Genomic DNA, 23,881 nt, shown 5'->3' on the forward strand with positions numbered 1-23,881 from the left:
TTACACTGCCTGGGTTTCTTACTTTACCTTTCTTAGAAAAGACAACCAGAGTCAGGTTTTACTGGAAGGTCTCGGGCAGCCCACAGGTAGCAATGTAAGCAGGTTGCACAGTTTCCTGCCAGAACAAATGTTTGCCAGAAGGTTTTGCTGTGGGGGTCATCATCACTGAAGATCCATGGATTTTGTAGATTGTTCTTCCAGGTTTGATTATGGAATATAATGGAAGGTGATGAAGGGAGGCATTTCACTTCCCAATCTGCTCTTCCTTAAAAACAAACCCAGCCCTCTGTCTTCTTCCTCTGTCTTTGTTCCTCTATCTCTCTTCACAGCTTGCCTATGGCTCCTCTGCTAATTCATACTCCCCAGGTCATTTTTCTTATGCTCACTTTGGGTTGTAATTTTGGCTTTGGTTTACCAGTTTTCTACCTTCTAGAACCTTCTGAAAGTCTCCGTATCCTCTTTTCCTTGCAGTTTTAGAACCAACCTTTTCCATTCCCCATTGTCTGGGAGGTAATCCAAGCAAATGTTTGTGGTCAGTGTACCTTTGGCTGTTAACTCATGTGCAGATTTTAAAACTGGGGAGGTGGGTATTTAAATCACACAAGCAGCGCCCTATAAAATACACATCAGGATATCAGGAATTAATCACTCTTGGAAACTGCCTTGATTCTGATAACTTTTAATGGAATCTTCGCAGTTAATGAGCTAAATTCACCCACCAACCATTTAGAAAGCAAAGGCATTTGATGGGGTTGACTTTTGATCTGTACAAGTCACCTTGCTTGGTAGAAGAGAGACGACTCAATTCAATCTGAAACTCAGTGGGGTCCTAAATATTCCTCAGATTGAATTCAATTGGGAATTTTGTCATGCAGAATTTAACAATAGTTTGTCCTTCAGCCTCCAGCTCCCTGGTGTTGCTGGCCTCCTGCCAGAACCTTCCTCCAGACAGCTTGAGCAGACTTTGAGAGGAGGAGGGGAGAAGGAGGGTAAGAAACGCCCTGCTAGTTAAGAGACAAATTAGCAGGTGTAGGGAGATGCGGGTGATCATGTGATCCTGGGGAGTTTACTTTCTCCAGTGGTAAGAAAACCCGAAAGGTTAAAAAAAAAAATCATAAAGTTCAGGGGTATAGCACCAACCTAGAATGCTAGTTAGTTGGGAGGCAAATTTTGGGGACGTTGATTTCTTTTCTATAAGTAGAAACATATCAGAGTTGGGAGAAGAAATGTAATAGGAGGGAGGATGGAAGGGTGAGAAAAATAAGGGTTCTCCACACAAGCAAACAGAGGTGTTTGCAGCCTTGTCTTTCAGCTAGTTATTCTCATTCTCTCTAACCCTGTTTCTCTCTCCCTCCCTCCTTCTCTCCCTCCCTCCCTCCCTCCTCCCTCTCCTTCTCCTCCCCTTTTCACCCCCCCCCCATTTTGTAAAAAGACCTCCTGTAGCCCAGTCTTGCCTTAAACTAGTGAGTTGACAAGGTGGGCTTTGAACTCCTCAACTTCCTGTCTCTACCTGAAGAGTGCTTGGGTTATAGTTAGGCACCAATACACCTGCCTTTAGCTACCATTTCTCTTTCAAGAAACTTCCTGGGTAAGGAAACAGGAAGCATCAGTTTACCCTAAATAGTAAAAGCAGAAACATCACATGACAGTCAGACATTCCTTTCCCCAGCCTTTTAGACAGCTGTTCTGGTTTATGCGGATATTGACTGCCAGGTGTTGAAGACTTCGCCAGCGGACCACGAAACTAGGGAAGTCTAGGAACCACTAAGGCAGCCATGCCCTTACTACACAGAACCTGTGGATCCTTCTGTTGATGTTAAGCTATGGTTCACGATGTGTTCCCAGACATATGATTCAGGAGTGGACATCGGTGTGTGTCAATTACTATTTTAAAACTAGATCTTACAAACTCATACTGCAATGCCTATATGTAAATGTGTGATGACACATAGCACACTTCTCCACAATGTGTACATGCAAACGTGTCATAACACACTGCAGCTGCATACTTCTCTGCAAGGTCTACATGCAAAAGTGTAATATATTGTATACTTTTTTGTGTGCATGTATATTATAAATGTGTATCAGTGAAAGATTCCCCCATTCCCTCCCCTCCAGTTTTCCCACCCAATTTCACGGGCTCATTCTGAAAAAACAGAAACAAAAACTCACTGTGCTGTCAGTATGTGTATGAGTGTAGGACCATCTCCAGAAACACTGTGACCTCTCAGAGGCTGTATCCTGGAAGAAAAAGGACTCTCTCTCCCTCAGCAGCCATCAATTACAATAGTGTCTCTGCTAGAGATGGGATCTCACAAGCCCCTCAGCTGTCCATGCTGGGATTTTGTCTGACTTGATCTTGTGCAGCTCATGTTAAAAAGGCCCTGGTGTGTCTGGGAATATCCCTCTTCAGAGATGATCCTTGAGCCTTGGGTGGGGGGAGGGTATGATATAGCTGTCCTATTTAAAGTTGATCTTCCATAGTCTCTTATTCTCCGTCTAAATCCAGTGCAAATGGAAGCTTCTCTGATGAGGGTTGGGAGATGTACTAATCTGTGGTTATGATGATATGTACTTAGGGGTGGAGTTTTATATTATGCCAATTCAACAGAATAATAGTAGTAGGTTCTCCCCTAGTGCCTGTGACCTATTTGGCCATGAGTACTTGGTCCAGTTAAAGGTGGCAGACAAGAGTTCCATCCTACAGAGTAGGTCTTAAATCAAATTGGTTGGTTACTCGCATAACATTTGTGCCAGGGCAGTCATCTGAAGATTTCAGAGTTCACACCTGGGAAAGATTATCACTTTTCTGCTCTGTTAGTGTGCAGAGTATCTTCCAGCTCTGTGGAAGTTAGCCAGTGGGAATGAAGCTTCTAGGTTGGTACCAGCTTGATTTCTCCATCTGCTGTGACTCAAGTATGTAGTGTGCCCAGCAATAGGTTCTTCCTATCAAATACATCAAGAGCAGTACCAATAGCATGAAATGTGTGGTGGAGGGATTTAAGGGGACTGTCTAATTAACAGATCAAAAAGAGGTAATCTATACCTGGCACTGGGATTTTTATTCGATAGCCTTTGGTATCGGGTAGAAGCATCGTCCTCACCTTCTACCCACCATTATAGGATAACTCCATTTAAACCCATTTTAGCTGGGCAGACTGGTACGTGCTTTTAATCCCAACACCTGGGCGAGAGAAGCAGGAGGATCTCTGAGTTTGAGGTCAGCCTGGTCTATATAGTGAGTTCCAAGACAGACAGAAGCTCATAGTTAAATCCTGTCTCAAAGAAGCAACACATATACATACCACTTTGTATACCTGTATGTATGTATGTATATATATATATATATATATATATATATGTATGTATTTTAGGAAACCTCTACAGTAGTGGGTTTCCATATGGCTCTTTCAAAGGTCTTCCATGTTAGATGTCCCTCCCACACTTCCTCCTCTCTCTTGCTCTCCCACCCTCCACCTCACTTAACCGTTACTGCTTCACGCTGAGGCCTTAGTGACGTCACTCATAGGTGGTACTGCTGTATTTTGGCTCCATTTAAATTTGGGCTCCTCCCTCAAAAATCCCAGGCAGCTCCAGTGGCTGTGTGTGTCCTGCTTCTTCCTCCTAGCAGTAAAGTTTCCGAGCTTCTGCCTGAAGTAAACACAATGCCAAAGAGTAAGTCTGCACGAAGCTGCCTAAACAGTTAGGTCTTCAAGGCTCCCAAACTCCACACAATAACATCACCGAAGGGATTCTGTTAACATTCTAAAGTATAGTCTACCACCCAGCCTATCAAATCATAATCTCCAGGCATCCCTTTTTTTTTTTTTAAGATCTTGGGGGATTTCAATACAGAGGAATATTTAGAAACCCTTGTATTAAGGGTTTATAAAAATACAAAATTTGGGACTCTCAGAATTTACTAATAAAGTCCAGTTAGTTAATATCCTTCATGTGTACATGAAGTAGTCCCATGCTTCCTGCACTGTGTCAGGAAGGCACATCCCTGGCCTTTCTTGCCTCTGCCTGCATCCTGGTCCTGCCCTTCACCCTCACCTGGCTTACCTTGTCTTAGGACTCATCACTCCTCAGTCGGCACCTTTTAATTTGCCCTTATTCTACCCCTTTCCCCCAAACAAAACAACAAACAAACAGAGCACGGCCCAATCCTTCCTACCCCAGAACAACGTTCACTGTTCTCTGTGACTTCATCATCTGCCTGCTCACCGCCGCCGGTCCAGGTGTTGACTCTCAGCCTTGCTACGATGACGCAATGGCCTCCCATGCTTAGAGTGCACCTAAGATTCTCACCATTTGTCCTGGGCAGGGTTTGCCTGCTGAAGCTGCTCTCTCACAGGTCAGTGGTGACCTACTTATAAACACCACCTCTCCTTTAGTCTCTTCCTTTGTCTTTGGACATTCCAGCTTCCAAACACCATTCCTATCACGAAGCTTTATTTACAACCTTTGTTACTTAAAAAAAGCGGTGGACAAATGTGTCGGTGGGTGACATTTCCTATCATTCCTTAGAAAATAGGTATCAGGAAACATGAAATCGAGAACACATAAATGTACCTCTGTGTAACACAAAGGGATGGTTTAGGGATACTGTACACCATATCCCCTATTAGTGTGAAAAGGTGGAAATGACCAGAGATGTGCATCATAGTGTAACGTATCATAATATAACAGTGCACACCAAAGTAATCAAAGTGCATGTCATGTATCATAATGGAACAGTGCACTGCAGAGTTAATCAAAGTGCATGTTGACATGCACCAGATGAAGTAAGAGTATGGAAATACTGAGGTAAAAATATACTCAAGTGTTTAGCATAATTTTAACTCTTCCTAAAAATCATATGGATTTTTTTCACATTCCTACACACGAGGCACAGGGAATCAATTGTAAATCTCTTTGCTTCACTCCATTCATTACCATTTTAACATTTTAACCCCAACTTCACTGGCATCAGACATCTCCCTTTTCTTTTTCTTTTTCTTTCTTTTCTTTTTTTTTTGTTTTGTTTTTTCTGAGACACGGTTTTTCTGTGTAGCTTTGCGCCTTTCCTGGATCTCACTCTGTAGCCCAGGCTGGCCTTGAACTCACAAAGATCCACTTGCCTCTGCCTCCCGAGTGCTGGGATTAAAGGGATGTGCCACCACCACCCGGCCTGATATCTCCCTTTTCTTCCAAGTCATATTTTGAAAATGAGATCAAAGTTTACAAAAACATATTAATTGCATTCTTAATACATTCAGTTATTAATCTGGTTTGAGTTATTAATCAGAATTCTCCCATTTTCTAATAGCCCAAGAAACTTTGCTGAAAGTCCTATTGATTCAGGGATCTTGGACCAGGTTATTGTTGCTTATTATAAAGCTAACATCCAAGTTTCTCTCTGCATTAGAGAACTGAACTAGCATTCTCTAAGATGCTACGTGGAACTAATATCTGAGGGGATGTTTTCTTTGGGTTAAATATGATACCAAAACTATAGTAGCACAGCACAAAAATATCTTGACAAACTGGTTTCTTCTGTCTATAGGATAAAGTACAGAATATTAATTTTACATTTAACATCTAATCTCCTGTATATGGAGAAATATTGTTTACAGATTAAAGGAGAAGATGGAATCCAAATATGGACACTCTCCTTTTAATACTAAAAAAATTCAGAATTCAAGTTTTTTTTTCTTAGAAAAAAAGCATGCATTTTTCCCTCAAAAATTCAAATAGTATGAAATTACCAAACATGTATTTCTCCCAGAAAGAAGTGAGTTTTACTAAGATAAATGTTTAAAATGAATGAACTATAATATGGATACAGTTAATATGAACCTGAGGTCATACAGAACAGTTTTCTTGTGTGTGTGTGTGTGTGTGTGTGTGTGTGTGTGTGTGTGTGTGTGTGTTTGTGTGTGTACACATGTGTGCATGTATGTGAGTTTGCTTGTTTTGGAACAAAGTCTTACTACACAGTTCCAGGCTGGCCTGCAACCCTTCCCCTCCATGCAAAAGACAATAGCAGAATAGAATGTGGGTTCTTAACTCCACATCTCCTACATGCCTTGCAGTCTTAGAGACATCCTTCATCCCCTCTGACTGCTGCTTTTCCTGGTGCCTGATGGAGAAATAACAGCATGGCTGTGAGTGATAGCTGTGCTGGTTTGCAGGAGGCGTCTAGAGCAGTAGCTGGCAGACAGTAGGTATGCAGCGGAATGAGCTCAGACGACTTTTATTCTTCCTCTTAATCGTTTCTCTACAGGACATCAGGAAGTAGAAATACCCATGTTAAGGGAGCCTTCCCTGTTTCAGCAATGACCATGTTTGCCATCCCCATCAGCTACAATCCTCCTAGAAGGAACCGAAATCCTTTGTTCATTTGCAGATAATTTCATAGCCCACATAGCTGAACACTCCACCTGATAGATGGGTGCTGCGTCTACGGAAGGAGGAAAGCATTTCCAGTGTGCAATTCCTATCCAGAAGACGGAGGCAAAACCGGCCACACTGCTACGCTAAGCCTTCACCTGCTTTATAAGAGAAAAATCTCCGAGCACTGGGGAATGAAGTCCTCTAAGCCCTTGTTCAATCTAAACATCTCAGAGACTAGTCGGAAAGCTCAGCAAGAAACCTATCTCACCCAGACAACTCCATCTCAACACATATGTGAGGACAGCAACCCTCTGACCAGATTCCTATTTCAGATTTCTCCTGTTCAAGTGAGGTCTCTCTATTTGTGTGCCCCGTGCCCTGGCAAGAGATCGAACATTAACTGAATAACAAATCTTATTTTGTGAAGTATTTGAAAGTGAGTACATTTTCTTTTTAAAGTTTGCAAGACAGAATGAAAAACAAGTTAAATAAATTCCCTTTAAAGATGGTGTGTTCAGGTACGTGTGTTCAGTGTTCCTGCTTGGGGCTGAGAATGCACATGTGTGTGCATGCCTCAAGGTCTGGGGTGTGTGGTGATATTTCATTTGTGCTGAAATGTGAGGATACTTTATTTGTATGTTAATAAATAAAGTTTTCCTGGAGATCAGAGGAAATAACAAGCCATTTTACGTAAACATAGAAGCCAGGCAGTGGTAGCACACGCCCTCAATCTGATCACTTAGCAGGCAGGGTCTCTGTGTGTTTGAGGCCACACTAGAGAACAGAGCCAAGTGTGGTGACACACACCTTTAATCCCAGTACCAACCATAGAGACCTGGAGGTCTGTCCAGACAGGCAGTGACAAGGAAGTGAGGTAGATGGGCTAAGAGCCAATGAGAGGGCAGAAAAGCAAGGCATATAAAGGCGTGGGTAGACAGGAAGTAGCACGCATTTGGAAGCTGCAGAGTTGGTGAGGTAAGGTTAGCTGTGGCCTTCCCTATTTCCCTGATCTCTCTCAGGCTTTAACCTATATTTGGCTCTATGTTTTTTATTTAATAAGACAATTTAGAAATTTGTCTACATGGGCAGATGGCAGATGTCTTCCTTGATTACCCTCCATGTTATCCAAAAAAGGATCTCTCCTTGAATCTGGAGCTCACTAGATTAGACTAGGTGAGAGTAGGTTAGACTAGATTAGACTAGACTAGATTAGACTAGCTGGCCAGTAAGCTCTAGGCATCCTCCCACCTCTCCTTAAAACCGGAGTTTTAAAAACAGACTCGGCTCTCAATGTGGATGCTGGGGATCTGAACTCAGGTCCTCACGCTTATGTGTCAAGCACTTTACCAAGGGAACCGTCTCCCATCCTGTAAACCACTTTTGATAGCCAAGGGCAGAGGTAAAGGAGAAAGGGCATGCTATCAGGTGAGATTTGAAAAGGGCTGGGGAAGTTAATGAGGTGGAGAGAGCCAGTCAAGCGGCTCCCAATGGCAGGGTCTGACAGACAGGCCAGGAAGGGTGAGGAGAAGGGACAGGCCTGGGCAGACAGGAGAAATGAGATCCAGCAGAGAGCGAGCATTCTCCACCCAGATGATAATCAATTCGGAATCTTATCACAGAGCAGAAGAGAGACCATTACAGGAGAATGCTGAAGGAGTCAGGAGACCAGACGCAGACAGATGGAGAAGTGCACAGGGACCAGCACGGAAAATGTGAGCCTATCACGAAAGAAGCAATCCCACTGAGAACAATGACATTGCTCTCAGTGACTGATTCAGCCTTGTTTGGAATAAGAGGCTCCACAGTGAAGAAGCGATAAAAAATGTTTTCTTTCATTAAGACAAAAAGTTAAAATGAATTATTATCTTTGATTGAGGCTAGACACAGAAAATTAATTTCTCAGTAAGAATTTTTTAAACACTGGATCAGGGTCACAGAATCTCAGTCTCTAAAGAGACTCGGAGGTCGCTTGAATAATACTTGAAAAGATAACCAGGCACGCCTCTGTGAGACTGTCCTTGCAGGAGAGAATTAAGAACAAGATTGCTGGCTATCTGAGACAGTGGAGTTTCAGGTCTCCCTGGAGACAGGGCCTAGATTAATGTCTGACCTTACATTTTGAGCACAACCATCCCACGCCTAGGGCAGCTGTAGGGAGCAAAAGTGAGAAAGAAGAGAACCCAAGTGTGGCCATGACACTCCATCTCTATATATTGTTCAGGGCCAGTGGTCCAGGCAATAGGAAGGAAGAGAACCTGAGTGTGGCCACGACACTCCGTCTCTACATACATCAGAGCTAGTGGTCCAGGCAATGGGAAAGAAGGATTTTGAGAAGAAAGACAGTGAGGGAGAAAGGAAGCAGGATACATAGTAGGGGCATCAGTTGGGCATCAGCCACAAACATCTCACTCGGATGCCCTATTGGTTAACAGAGCTTCCTGGGGTCAGTTAATGGGACAGAGTCTGAGACTGCTCATTCTATTCCAGATCATATGTGTATATGGGAAGTGAGAGGAAGTAAATTCAAACTGAAAATGAAGTACCACTTAGGCCAGATGAAATAAAAAAAAAAAAAAAAAAAACCACATTGGAACCTGGGTGTGAAGGCAGGTTTTGGACATGACTTTGGGGCTACAAAGAATGTAAAGATACACAATGGATGGCCACAATAACAAAGAGGTAACTCAAAGGTGACCACAGCCATGCTTCCTGTGGCATGCCAATAAGTATTCAATAGCGGATGCTCAACTTGGTTGAGTGAAACTTGGGACTGGGAAATGCCATGGTCGGCAGGGCATGAAAGTTCAGGACTTAGCGTCCTACTAGTCACACAGCAGAACTGCCTGCACACAGGGCCAGAGTCTGTCACGGGAGAATGAAAACATAACCACAATAAGAAGACAGGAACTCATCCGATTTGGAGGCACTGCACCCCTTAACTTCAAAAGCAGCGCTCCCCCATAAGCCGCTGAGCAGGTAGATGCCCCCACCCACCCTGTCGTCTCCATCCTTGGTCATAGGATGCTGGGGAGCTGAGAAAAAATGTTATTTTGGGGATTTGGCTCCAAGGCTAGGGATTCAGCAGGCGTGGCTCACTGCAAAAGGGGGAGATGGAGAAGATAGCACGCCTCTTCTGGATTTCAATGTTAGGTGCCCAAGGACACAGTGGCTGGTCCTGGAGTGAGCCGGTGTTCCTACCACCATGCACCGGCAGGCTTTGGGGCCAGAGGTTATTTTATTTGCTGATGTGGGCAGGAAAAGGCAACTACACCCATTTATAGCAGTTGTTTGAAGACTTAATTTTTTAAAAAAGATTCAATTTACAAATCCGAGACATGCTAAGGTCACTTGAAATATGTACCCCACTAAGATTGTGGGGTCCTGTGCCTATGCAGGTGACTCAAAGATCTAAAAGATACATATGAATAAGTATATATTATAACACCAACGAAGGGAAATTAGTTGTTACTCAATAATATGTTGACTAGAAGTACTTGATACACCTATAAAATGCCACAGTCCAGCTTCTACCCACAAAAACACCAGTTCTAGAAAAGTTACGGTTTCTGAATTTCTGAGATTTGCTAATTGTCCAACAGACAGAAAAAGAATATACAGGTGAAGCCAAGCACTAAGAATGTGGTATCTATATGGAAACTTTTCATTTAATTACATCCCTTCTCCTTAAGAGAATTAAGAAAACATATAGGTGCCATACTGCTTTTTGTCTGAGTGGGTTAGCCACACATAGGAAGGTAGTTTTAGAGACACAGAAAGCAAGTCTCCCTGCCCCAAGAATCTAGGCAAGGCTGGAGACACATGAGCGCTAATAAAGTTCTTGAAGCAATACCTAAGAACATCCAGAAAATTCAATGCTCTGCTTCTTTTAACCAGCTACATCTAATTCTTTTTAACAGACAGTTTCTAAATGTCTCCCATAGACAGGGCACTGGGCTAAGCATCTGGAAAGAGAGGATTGGGTACAGTCCTCAATGGGAGCAAAGACATGCACGTGTTTGGGTATTGAGTGTGAGCTATGTGGATAGAGAGAATGGGCAGGAAAGCAGCCTCATTCAAATATATGTCTACCTGTACCCCACAATATCCAAAAAGGAGAATTTAAGGTTATAGTTCTATGTGTTTCTTTGTTTTATTATTATAGCCCAAGAAAACAGCACATGGCTAGAGGTGGGTTGTGGAACTCACTGAATCATTTTGGAGCAACAGGTAGCATTGTTAGACTTGAACTTTGACAAGGCCACACATGATTGGGAAGGTAAGGAGTCATAGTACTCAGGAGTTGTCTTCTTCTTCTTCTTCTTCTTCTTCTTCTTCTTCTTCTTCTTCTTCTTCTTCTTCTTCTTCTTCTTCTTCTTCTTCTCAAATATTTGAATAACCAGCCAAACACAGACAATAGCCTCATGATAGCAAGGTGATACTTGCCATATGATGCCAATTCATGATGAACTGGAAGTTGTACATTAAATCCCAAGTAGAGTGTATACAAAGATTTTTGAGGAAATGTGAGGTAGTACCTAGGAAAAAGGAGGATCCATATACCCCCTAATTGTCTTGGTATTTAGCCAACTATCTTAGAAAACAAGTTAAATCTCTTTTCAATGCAACAGATGAATGCTTCCATAGACTCAGAAAAAAAATGGGAAAAATTTTTTAAATGTAAGAACTAAAAATTATCTGGATTCACTGCCTTCCTTGAATGTAGAACCTATAAGAGAATTTCTTATTCGCATGACTAGAAATACTGCTTCAGTATTTTAAGAGCATTTATCCTCTCAACACCAAGATAAGTAAGTGCCCACATAGGCAGAGAACTTTTAAGAATGAGAGACCTGTCTTTAAGACTCTTAGCCAAGCTTCTCACATAAAGGATAGCCTTCTAACTCTGACTTATAAACAAGAATTGTACCCATTGGAAAGAATAAAATCAAACATAATGTACAAACTTATACTCACAGCCTAATTTGAAAGCAATGGCCTGCCTGCTCCTAAGGAGCATTCTGCTATCCACACAATTTTCAACTGCGCCCAGGAAGTTAGCAGACGGTATTTATTCTCTTTCCTGTTACTGATGTCTGCTCTATTTGTCAGTATTTGCTCTGTGCTCATTCTTCTGCCAAATAAAATATTAATTGCATTTTTAGCTGCCCTGCTGGTGATCAAAGAACTCTGATATGTCAGGCTAAACTGATAGAAATAGCATCCATTAACATATTTATAGGTTCAGGGCTTCTAGAACATAATTACACCCATTAATTACTTGGCGGTACTCGATTACAGGCTGAAAATGAAAGGCATCTCCAGCCGCCTCTTTCTACACAGACCAAAGTTTCTTCTTCAGTAATATGCTTTCTCTAAAGATTTATCCAAGGGAAGCAAGGCAAGAGAAACTTGTCCTTCTCCATGTTTAGAAGGCCAGATCACTAAAAGGAACCATTCACGAACTTTGAGATAGAATGTCTACAAGATAAACCAGATCAAGGCCGATTTCAAAGAAAAGCGCACTTGAAGTGTTACACAGATTTCATTCATATTTGAGAGTTCTAAGAGAGACAATTTCAAGCTGATAAATCTCGATGTTAAGGTATGAAGCCATGACTGTATTTTTACTTTCAAATAAACTTCAAATATCACATAGGACCAAATAATTTTGAATCTTCTACAAATTTGCACATGTACTTCTAACACATATACACACATACATGCAGAGGATGGGGGAGGAAGAGGAGAGGGAGAGAGGAAGGGGAGAGGAGAGAGAGAGAGAGAGAGAGAGAGAGAGAGAGAGAGAGAGAGAGAGAGAGAGAGAAAGAGAGAGAGAATGAATGAGAATTAAAACTGTCCTGGGAAAAAGCTCATGAGATTTGAGAAATTAATAAACAATTATTGTGTGGACTGAGCAGCTGTGCAGGTCCCAAAGCTGCCAGGTGCATTTTGTGTGTGTGTGCCACAGAAAGGACAGTCATTCAGGCTTGACTCCTCTTGACCAGTTAATCAGCATGCAAAATGACGGTTTCCCGTAATAACTTCAGCCCCAGCCCCAGACACATTGGCTTTTCAGCCAGGAATGAAGTCATTTAAAAAAAAAAAAAAATCACACTAGCTTCTCCCCGCCACACACACACAATTTCAGCAGGAACCCAGGCAGGAAAGACCCGCAGGAAGCCCAGACCTGGGAGTCTACCTGTACAGAGAGATCTGCACAGATTTCTCTGAGTTCTTTGTTGCCCGGCAATAAACTGTAAAAGGCAGTCATATTTGAAAGTAGCAAAACCGTTTCAGCTGTGGTTCTGGGATGCGCAAGCAGACCCACGGAGTGAATAGGAAGGAGAGCAGCCTACCTTTGGTAAGTCGCCTTAGAATCTGACAGCGGCATTTAAAGGAGACAGCTATCATTCTTGCGCCCTGCTTCTCAGGCAAAGTGTACTCGGGGCTCTGCTCTGGTGGCTGCAGCGGCGAGCAGCAGCATATGAATTCCTTGCGCACATACCAGGAGAAAGGTAGTCCCAGTGGGGAGAGACAAAGCTTAATTCCTCTTGGCTGATGCAGAGGTCCGCCACATGTCATCTGGCAAAGCTGTGTCATTCACTACTACTACCACCACCACCACCACCGCTGCCCGTCACAGCCTCCTCCCCCTTGCTCCATCACAATGGCTTAGAAAGTAAAGCTGTTTCGATAGCAACAAAGCACCAGATAGGAGAAGAGCGGGGACCAGGCTGGGAGAGGAGCCATTCCATAAATCTAACACTAAGCACTGTGCAATGCATTCTGTTTCGGGGCGAAGGCTGTGCATTCCAGAGAGTGCAGGTGCCCCCAACCCCTTGCATCTCAGCAGCCAGTCAGTATCCCTTAGCCATCTCATGTGATGGGAAAGGCGAGGGATGCTTGCACTCTTACTTTACGAAGAAGTGTGTGTGTGTGTGTGTGTGTGTGTGTGTGTGTGTGTGTGTGTGTGTGTGTGTGATATACTATATTCTTCCAGCCGTGGTGCATAAGGGAGGCAAAGGAACAGGGCAGCTTATGCGAGAGATTCAGGAGAGCATCATAGTTTTGCCTATAGCTGAGAGGCAGACCTTTGATGTGCCTGGAAAGGTCTATGTGGCACTTTTCAAAGCTCTGAGGGTCAAGGCAGTACTGGTTTATGGATATGGAATGCAAGAAAGGCTGAGGGAAGGAGTTGTTCAAGGCGATGGTGTCCCAAGCCCTTTCATGCCTCTTTCCAAAAAATGCCTTGGCTGGAGAGCAACAGAGTGAAGGCTGTTTGTAAAGATACCAGGAATAAAAGCAAACAGGGCCAACCATTCCCATTGTTCATGTACCTTATTATCTTATTTCCCAAACAGCCGCCCCCCCCCCCCCCCCCCCGTTGCCGCCAGCCACTGTTTTCAATATGCAAATCAGACAGTCTTGCAATGCAGCAGGTATGGGTGAGGATCTGCTCCAGTGGGGGGGAATGAACAAGCCCTTCACAGCCCATTCACAAAGTGACAAGAGGTGGAGCCCATTTCTTCATCCGCCAGCACCAGCCCACTCACGACTCTGTCGCCACAAACCGACATCTGCTGTGGGATTTCCATTGAAACCCAGACATCTCTCCCAGGAGTTAACACGGACATGGGGGAAAAATCAGACTGCCGGTCAGAAACTTCGACAACAGAAGTCCGTCAGCCACTCCGAAGAAAAGACATCGGTGTTTAAACTGTTTCATTACTATTACCTGGATATGAACTGTCCATCTAATTTTATTCTCCATGCTTTCAGTGCTATCCCCGCACCCCCAAATAAATCTTTTAAGGGCCAGTGAGATGGTGAGTAAAGGTGCTTCCTGCATGGGCCTGGCAACCTGGGCTGCATCCAGAGGGTCTACATGGTGAAAAGAAAAAAAAAAAAACCTACCCCTGAGGGCTGTTTTCTGACCCCCACACTCACGTGCATGCACACACACATTTTAAAAATGTGAAAGTCTTTAGAGCTAGATTCTAAAATAACTTCTACTATTTCAAACCCAGTGATTGCGTCTTCTCTTCATTCATCAATTCCACGTCATCCTAAGCAATTTCCCTTCATCAATAGGGAATGCCAAGACTTGCCCTTTGGAGCCCAACGGAAAAATAACCTATGTATGAGAAACAGCTGACCCTTATGAGCGTCTACATGAAAGGATTTGAAAGGGACAGAATTCCCTTATCAAAGATGGTCTACCTAAAGCCATCAGCCACCATTAGCCAACAGGAACGGCAATATTAAATGGATTGTGGGTCTCCTGCATTTTAAATAGCTCAAATACCATAATTTTTTAAAAGAATGATACCCTCGATCATTTTTGTTCCTTTTAGGCCATCTCCAGAAATATTTTAGTCGCCTGGTATTTTTTTTTTTTTTGTTCTGAATAGGAATAAACCTAGCTGCCAGAGGCTCGGATTATTAGTTAATGTGAGGTGAATATTTATAGCTCTCTCCTTTCAAGATCCTTCCCCGAATCTAACACCTTTCCTGAAATCCAGGCCCTCGGAATATGCACCTGTCAAACAGCATTAACATAATCTTACTTGGGAAATGTTACTACTCTGCTTCCTTTTATTAATGTCTCTTCAGATAAATCTCAGAATCTTTCAGGAACCTCTTGCCCCTCTGCTACCACACAGCTTCAAACCAAATTTGCTTCTTCTTTAAGGCTAAGATGGTCCAATATTTCCCACTTTTACTAGGACATTCAGCCCCCCCCCCCACTTCTTTAGTCCCAAGAAAGATCTTCAGGTCAATTAAAACATCCCATTTTTTTTTTTCTGGCAGGAGAAACAGTTCATCCTGGAGCACTCTGGAAGGCTCCTGAGGGTCTGCCCTAAGGGCTCCCTTTGCTCTTTGGATTTTGTGAAGCTAATCCTAGAAGCCAGCTCAGGTTCTACACCAGACATGAGCCCTGGAGAAAGCCCTTTCCTGGACAAGAGGGCATCTCCTGTGTGGTCCTATCTCTTTCTTATTCCGGGCCCTCCAGTAGCCAGAAGTTTCCCTGGCAATAGTTCCTAGGTCAGTCCATCTACCTCAGTTAGACACTCTCTGTCCTTTCTGCCTGATGCAAACTGAGCCTTGGATATGGAACTCCAACATCAGCAGAACCTCCCAGAGATGCACTTTTTCTGTCTTACAACTTACTGACCTGCGGGCCAAAGGTCTCAAGTGCCCAAGGAATTCTGGGGGCACTCATCCACAGCCTCCTCTCAGGAACCCTCTGGACAGAATGGCACACATTTCTTGCATACAAGTTTAATATAACCATGAATCTTTGGGCCACATAAGCACTCCCTGTCACCTAGAAGTGGCTCAACCTTACAGGGAGCTTGGATTTCACACCATGCTCCCCAAAGGGCACCAAGTAGTGGCTAAAAAAATGATAAAGCATCAAAATGTTATCAAATGCTATGTCTGATGAAGCTGTAGAATAATCTGGAGGGGAGTTTAAGTGTCAGTTCAGGAGTATTGGCTTCTTTTAAGACAATAGCAAACCAAGCAATGAACAAATAAAACCCTTTAGCCTCAATATATAAAAACACGGGCTTGCTGGATTTGGAGCAGATCAATCCCTGAGAATGATAACTTGTTTCAGGGCTTCTATAAATGTTGGTTTCCTGAAGGCATAATGCAAGGATATTACATCTACACAGAATTTAACGTATCAATGGGATGGCTCCGTTCAGATTTTTGTTTCAGGTACAGACTGGTTCTCAGGCAGATGACTCAGCTGGTGCACATTTAAGAGCAAGAAGAAACAAAACTCCTCACCCCTGCCTGCGTACATAGCTCCGCACAGATGGAACCTGGAGTTGGCATAGGATAGGCAAGCAGTCTTTTCTCAGGCTCCATCCCCAGCCCTGGGTAGTCTTTCTATTTATAGCTTTCTTACAATTTCCTCTCCTCTGAGAGAAATGTGATGACCCTTTAAGTACTGGCATACATTACAGCCGGCAGGGGGTGCCAAGAGACTGTCTTTCTCAGCCCTTCTGGTGCCCAACCCTGCCCACACCCAAGTCATCTGCAGCAAGGCTAATTAATGTGTGTGTGGAAACACTGTGACTGCAGCCACAACCAGGTGGTTGCTAAGGTAGACACACTTTGGTAGGAGATCATTGTGAGCAAAGGGTTTACAACTTCTGTCCCTTCAGATTGGCTGATATCTTTGGTCATGATTTTGGGGGGGGAGGGGGTTGAGACAGGGTTTTTCTGTGTAGTTTTGGAGCCTGTCCTGGATCTTGCTCTGTAGACCAGGCTGGCCTTGAACTCATAGAGCTCTGGGTCTGCCTCCTGAGTGCTAGGATTAAAGGCATGTGCCATGGCCGCCCTGCTAGTCATGATATTTTAATAGCATTGATTTCATAAGATGAGGTTGGGAGGGATAGGTAAAAATCAAAACAAAGCAATACCTTCAAGCTTGCTCAAGGGCTCTCATGTTATTAAAGTGACCATAACACATCAGGATGTGGACACAGAGACTGTATTTGTCTTGTTCGATTAATTTTTCACATGTTTGTTTTTCTATATCAAAATAATTGTGTTCATGGAGTGTTTTGGTAATCAACAAGAAAAGGTCTTTGCAAACCTCAAGTTCCTTTCCATATACATATACCTGGGAAATTAATAATTAAATGAAAAATGGGATCAGCTATAAATACCTCATTTTTTGATATCGTTAGAATCAAGGTAGTTGAAAAACTACAATTTGATTGCAATATTCTCTCCTTCGAGTGATTTCATAAATCTGTTAGGAAACACAATCGGTAGATCTCACTTGTTAACTTATTATTTTAACAATTGTCTTTTGTATTCCTTGAAGGCAATTGCCTCAAAATGCTCAAAACATTTAGGTTATTTTTTTAAACAACATAGGACATTCTCAACTGGCTCATATTGAGTACACCGATTTTTTCCCCCCTCACAGCTAATAATGGTTGGCCCACAATGATGCCCTTTAGGAAGTGTTATTCAGACAGGTTATGTTTTAAAATAAAAGCCCCAATAGCCAGTTTTTCTGGTATTTGCTTACCTATCCAAACACATATGCCCTTCACTGTACCAAAGGAAGAACGCTGACCACGCTTAACATGGGGAGGTCCAGAAGCCCAGAGTTAGAACTAGAAAATCTTGTCTGCTAAGAGCCTGTGGTGGGACATGTTCAGCAATGGGACATGTGACAATTAGAGAAGCCAATAGACGAGGAGATATGTTGGAAGTCAACCACGCCTTTGATGGTCCAGGTTCAGTGTCACCATTTATGGAGGCACCGTGTAAAGAAGAGATGGGGTACCAGTTGGCCATATGCCCTCCGGGAGTTACTTCTTCCTGCTGTGTGTTTGGAAGGGGTCATGTGAAGGGCTATTCCAATGACCGACTTCACTTGTGTCCTTAGGTCCAGAGAACAGTCTCAGGCTTTATAACCACCACACACTCTGTAGAAACAGAATGACACAGCCCAGCATTTGGTCACAGAACATTCATTCTTCCCAGTGGCCCTGTGTGATGAGGTGGATTATTTCGTCAGAAGACCACAGGGAAGTGGGAGCGAGAGCTAACAAGGCTGACCCCTTCCTTCTCTTCTGCCTCCGGCCCTTTAATGGTAGAATTCTCTCAGGCTGTGTCCTAACGTTGTAGGGAATTAACATTGTTTTAGTTCTTCAACAATTCATCTGTTCCCAGGTTCTGGGAATGACTCTTCTATTTTTACTTTCAAATATTGCTTATCAGCTCAAATTTGCTTTCCTATTGTGAAACTATCTTCCTGGATTCTTGACTCCAGCATCTGTAGACACCCATCAGACATCTCAACTTAGATTGAGTCACAGCTAGCTTCCTATTTGTTCCTTAACAGGAAGTCTGCTTTCCTATATGACACCATCACCAACTTCCTCAATAGGCTGACTCATGGTTATGAAAACCCCTCTGTCCCATTCAGGGTGACTATTGATGGGTGATGTCACTCTGTATGCTGTGAATGTGTTGCTCTGATTGGTTGATAAATAAAATACTAGTTGGCCAATAGCCAGGCAGGAAGTATAGGTGGGATAAGCAGACAAGGAGAATTCTAGGAACAGGAAGGCTGAGTCAGGAGTCACCATCCAGATACAGAGCAAACAAGATGTGAAGGCAGAACTGAGAAAAGGTACTAAGCCACGTGGCTAAACATAAATAAGAATTATGGGTTAATTTAAGTGTAAGAGCTAGTCAGTAATAAGCTTGAGGTAATGGCCATACAGTTCATAAATAATATAAGTCTCTGTGTGTTTACTTGGGTCCGAGCAGCTGTGGGACTGGCTGGTGAAAGAGACTTGTCCTGACTGAGGACCAACCTGGAGATAGGAAAACTTCAGCTACAGACTATTGTGATGAAACACCATGTCCAAGAAGCAAGTTGGGGAGGAAAGGATTTATTTTGCTTACATTTCCAGGTATCAGTCCATCACTGAGGGAAGTCAGGGCAGGAACTCAAACAGGGCAGGAATCTGGAGGCAGGAGGTGATGCAAAGGCCATGGAGGGGAGCTGCTTATTGTGTTGCTCTTCATGGCTTGTTCAGTCTGCTTTCTCATAGAACCCAGGACCACCAGCCCAGGGATAGCACCATCCACCATGGGGTGGGCCCTCCCCCATCAACCACTAATTTAGAAAATACCCTACAGGCCTGCTACAGCCCCATCTTATGGAGGCATTTTCTCAGCTGAGGCTTCTTCCTCTCCAGTGACTCCACTTGTGATAAGTTGACAGAAAACTAGCCTGCAAATCCTCTGAGCACATTCCATTTTGACCACCAAAATCCTAGGCCAGACCTATACATGTACGGTATAGCCAGGGTTTATTTTTCTTAAAAAGAAAGAAAGAATTGCTTGCTTTATTCAGCAATTGCATTATTCTAGCCCCCAGTGTACCTGGCCTGAGTGGGGGATAGCCCTCCTATCTCAGGGTATAATCTGGGGCCCACACTCATTGCCATTTGTATGAGTGTCTAAGCTGCTATTTGAGTGAAGCATAACTCTTTGAGTCTTGTACTAATACTAAAAATTCATTCTCTTTGTTCCTTATGGGCTACATTAGAAGATGCTTCCATAAGTAATCTCACTTAGTTTTGGACAACACCCCAGCCTGAGCTGTGTTCCATACTGAGACCAACAATGTGCAGCTCACTTGGCAAAGAAGTACATTATTGAGGAATAAAGAAAAGTGGATGATCCGATAGGAAAAACGATCTATAGTTCTTAAAATCCTCATAGGCAAAATAAAACAATTGTAAACGCATAGACAAAAGCTGGTTCATGCATTTTATGCAAACCCAGAGTGTGATGGTGGCCTTGTGTCCTAGGAAGAGGGCAGGAAACACGTCTGTTTACACCACCTAGCCAAAGGAGAGACACTGTGTGCCGGGAAACCAGGCCAGGTCAGGTGGGACCTCTGCAGAAGAATTCGGTGTGGTGCTGCCTTGGAGTTCTGTTTTTGCACTTGGCCGACAGACCGTCGTTCCCTGCTTATTCTCTCCACATCACTAAACACCATCCACCACACTACTTAAATAATTGATCTGCTTACAGCTCCTCCCCACTCCCAATAGGGTTTTATGTTTTAATGAGGGAAAGACTTTTTTTTTTCTTTTCTTTTTTGGTCTGTTTTGTTCATTGCACAGCTTAGCTCCTAGCATATAGCTCATTCTCAATGAATTTACATTCAATAAAGTTAGTGGGGAGCTTCCCTTAGAATGGCCTGTCTTTATAGGCACTGTGTCTAAAGCTTGCATATAAAAGATAAAGTTAAAAAATTGCTTTAAATGCCAAAGCAGAACCCTTCCACTTTGAGAGGGAAGTCCCCCCACATAACAACAGGCGTCTTGCCCGTTGCCTGTCTGTGGAGGGAAAGGGGAGAGGGATGCACCTTGAGTGCCCCTAAGATTTACATCTGGTGCTTCCGATGAGATGATTCATAATGACGCTGCTGTTTCCCACTAGGAGGAAACACGCAAGCCAGCTGGTTTTCCACTCCTCTGAGGCAGCAAGAGCAACCAAGAGACAGGCCTCGTATGGAACAGATGTTAAAATCCAAAGAATTCTCTTTGGCTTGGCTCTGAGTGAAGGAAGACATAAATACATTTGTCCCCAGTGCAGGCTCTGGCCTAGCATGTGTACTTATGGCCTGCGGAGGGGATTAGGCAACGGCACAGTAATGGACTGCTTAAAAACTTTCTATGGTTGGTAGCACATGCATACACACCACTTAGTGTCCCATCCGCAATAAAGCATCTAACCCAACCATCTCCAAACTGGCCTTCTTGCGGTTTTTGTAGCTACTGTGATGATTCGGGTCCTGCCCGCTAGGAGTTAAGCCACCTATAGTCAGAACGCGTGCGCTGAGAATAAATGGTAAGAGAGCCCGCCCATTTCACTCAGGATACATTAATATTGCCTATCGATATGCCAGAATCTAAAACTTTAAATAAAGGAGGGAACGGTAAGTCTTGGTAGAGTTAGTGTTTCTGAGCCAGTGAAGTGCACACACTCCACCATTCCTTAGAGCAGGGTAAATCATGGGTCATTACGACACATGCAATTAGGAGGCAAATGCTTAATCACAAGCGATGGCAATGACGGGAGAGATCAAACACCGGGAAAGTCAAATGTGGGAAGAAGAGGCCAAAGTGAAAAGGTATCACCGAGACTCAGCAGTCTCGGTCAAGTTCCTAATGCCTCCTTTGCGTTGGCCATCAGAATGTGCCCCAAGGTACAGTCACAAAGCACACGGATGAGGGTGAAATTTTAACTCAGAACATGAAATATGGACTCCTGAATTCTAACTAATAAACTATAGACCCACTCTGGCCAAACTGTCATTTAATGCACATGAACTGTGTAAGCTGTGTATCACTGAGCTCCCATCTCCTCTTCAAAGAGAAACAGTGCCTTGGTTTACTTTGGGGACCTACTCTGTCCTCATGGTAGAGAGACGGGCTCCCTCCCACCTCTCCACCACCAGGCCTGACCAAGGAGCATATCAGCCTCCTAGGCACAGGAATAAGCAGTCCTACAAGCCAGGCTGATGAGCTGCAACCTCAGAACTTCTGTTAGAAGTCCCCAAAAGAAGACACGCTCATGTCACTGGGGTTAGGTTTTCATTGCTGTGAAGAGACACCATGACCATGGCAACTCTTATAAAGGAAAACATTTCATTGTGTCTGGCTTACAGGTTTAGTTCATTATTGTCATTGTGGGAAGCATGGCAGCATGCAGGCAGGCATGGTGCTGGAGGTGGCTGAACATTCTACATCTTGATCTACAGGCAGCAAAAGAGACTGCCATATGAGGCCTAGCTTGAGCATGTAAGACCTCAAAGCCCACCTCCGCAGTGACACACTTCCTCCAACAAGGCCACACCTCCTAATAATGCCACTCTCTATGGGCATATGAGGGCCATTTTTATTCAAACCACCACACTGGAAATGTTAGGCTATGAGCTTGGAGCTGCCATATTTTCTCCATTTGGAACATGGATTCTTACCAGGACGGAGGAAAACAGAATCACAAACAGAAGGCATGTCCTCAGCTGGCCAGTGGGCATTGCTGCTGAGGGATGATTGAATAATGAAGGTCCCGAACACCCAATGAATGAATCTATCTGTTGACAGGTTCATACTTTGATGGCATAATTGGGAGATGGTAGACACTGGGAAGTGGAGCCTCATGGAAGATGTAGGTCTGAGGGAGTGCCCTTGAAGAGTAGGCCCTCTCTCCTCAATCTCTCCCTGCTTGCTAGCCATTGTGTGGTGAGCAGCAATGCTCTACTACACCCTCCAATAGGTCATGTTTCCCATGATGCTCTGCCTAATCACAGGCCCTGAGCAATGGAGGCAAGCATGGGCTAAAATGACTGAAAGTGTGATCCAAAATAAATCCTCATTCCCTTGTGTTTTTTTTTTAATTTCTATTTTTAGTTGTTTTTTTCATAGCAAGGAGCCAATGACTAACACAGTATTGTATTAGCGTGCATGTGTGTATTGGTGTATATGTGCTAAAAGGCTCCAGCGTTGGCTGTGTAAGATGCACAGATCCATAAACAAGGAGAGGGAATGGCTTACTTCTGCGTCTCTCTCAGGAGAAATCTACATTTTTATCAAGTTGCAAAGGATTCTGTGAACCATTTCTTGTGTTTCTGAGTTCATTATCACTACTTGAAGGTCGCCTCTCCCTCACTTCAAACACCAGTGCCCATATATTTCACTTTGCTTTCCATAAAAATAACATGAACTGCTCCTCGGAGACGTTCTGCAAACACTTTCAATCACCGATCACTGCCTGAGAAAACAAAAAAAGTAGATGGATTGCAGGCCTCTTCTAACAAAGCCTTTAGAAAAGAGGAAAAAAACTGAGACGTTCATAAAAATGAAAGAGTTGAGGAAATTAGAGAAAAGAGAAAAGCAGTCAAATGATGAAGACGACCTAAATTGAGATTGCCCCTGTCCTCAGACATCTTAGCAACTAACTGTGTGAGCCCCCAAAGCCAGCCGGCACAGGCCATCTTGTGTATTGGGTCCTCGTCAGGCTGGGCAGCTGCTTGAGGGCAGCTGAGGATCAGGAGTCCAGGACTCAGGCATCCTGGCTGGGATCTCACTTAATGACCAAATGCAGCCAGACACCTGGCGATGGTCTAATCAAGCTTCTCATCATAGAGGATTAACCTTCAGGAGTTATATACACCACCAGAGTGTTTATATAGCTATGACAAAGCCTATGTCCACAAGAATTCAATAGAGAATCCAAGCAATAGGACCAGAGACAGGAAATAGTCAAATCCACAGGTGAAGGAGGAGGTGAAGAGCGGTCAATGTTAAAAAGATTAAGATAAAGAAGCTGGTGAGATGGGAGGAGCTTGGATTCTGGTAAGAATTCAGGGAACCTGCTAGGCCATGGTGCTTGTTGTTACCCTTACCCTGTGTTTATTGCTGACACTGCCATTACCTCGTGGCTTGCACTCATATGAGGTCCTGAGTGTTGAGCATGGGCTAAGGAAATTCACATTTTCTCCTTGAATTCTCACAAAAGGGCCCTCCTTCTAGGTTTGCTCAGGTGAAAATGGTAAGCAAGATAAATGTACACATTTGAAATGAACAGCACAATGAGTTGTTCACACGTGTGTTGTGAAATGATTGGCAGGATGAATGAACACACCTTCTGTTGCCCCTGGTTACCGTGTGTGCTGACGACACTTAGAATCCGCCCTCCCCACAATACAGTGTTTTCCGCAGTCATCACATTAGCTGGTACACATCCCTGGATCTTAGTCCTCCTGGGTTTTACTCTTGAACCAACATCCCATTTATCTCCCCAACCCTGGAACCCATGGGTCCGCTTTCTTCTTCCATGAGCTTGACTTTTTAGACTCCACAGAAGAGCAGGGACATGGAGTACTTATCTTTCTAAATTTTCCTTGTCATACTTCCTGTAAAAGTTTAACATTGGATGG

The 23,881-nt window shown here is 43.6% G+C and overlaps 1 protein-coding gene across 7 annotated transcripts in view; it reads right to left on the reverse strand.

The window, feature by feature from the left end:
* Grip1 (glutamate receptor interacting protein 1) overlaps positions 1 to 23,881 on the reverse strand; it is a 667,949-nt gene that overhangs the window by 271,287 nt on the left and 372,781 nt on the right. Inside the window, exon 1 of one of the 7 annotated variants that reach the window (XM_076554182.1) lies at positions 12,735 to 12,975. The exons of 5 other annotated variants lie outside the window; for them this stretch is intronic. In XM_076554182.1, the coding sequence (XP_076410297.1) occupies positions 12,735 to 12,960 (226 nt within the window). In that variant the 5' untranslated portion in view covers positions 12,961 to 12,975. Of the gene's footprint in view, positions 1 to 12,734; positions 12,996 to 23,881 lie in introns of those variants that run through there. One more of the 7 variants, XM_076554189.1, reaches the window with a different exon arrangement.

The sequence above is a fragment of the Peromyscus maniculatus genome, chromosome 18, assembly GCF_049852395.1.
Source record: "Peromyscus maniculatus bairdii isolate BWxNUB_F1_BW_parent chromosome 18, HU_Pman_BW_mat_3.1, whole genome shotgun sequence".
In the NCBI taxonomy this organism is placed as follows: Eukaryota; Metazoa; Chordata; class Mammalia; order Rodentia; family Cricetidae; genus Peromyscus; species Peromyscus maniculatus.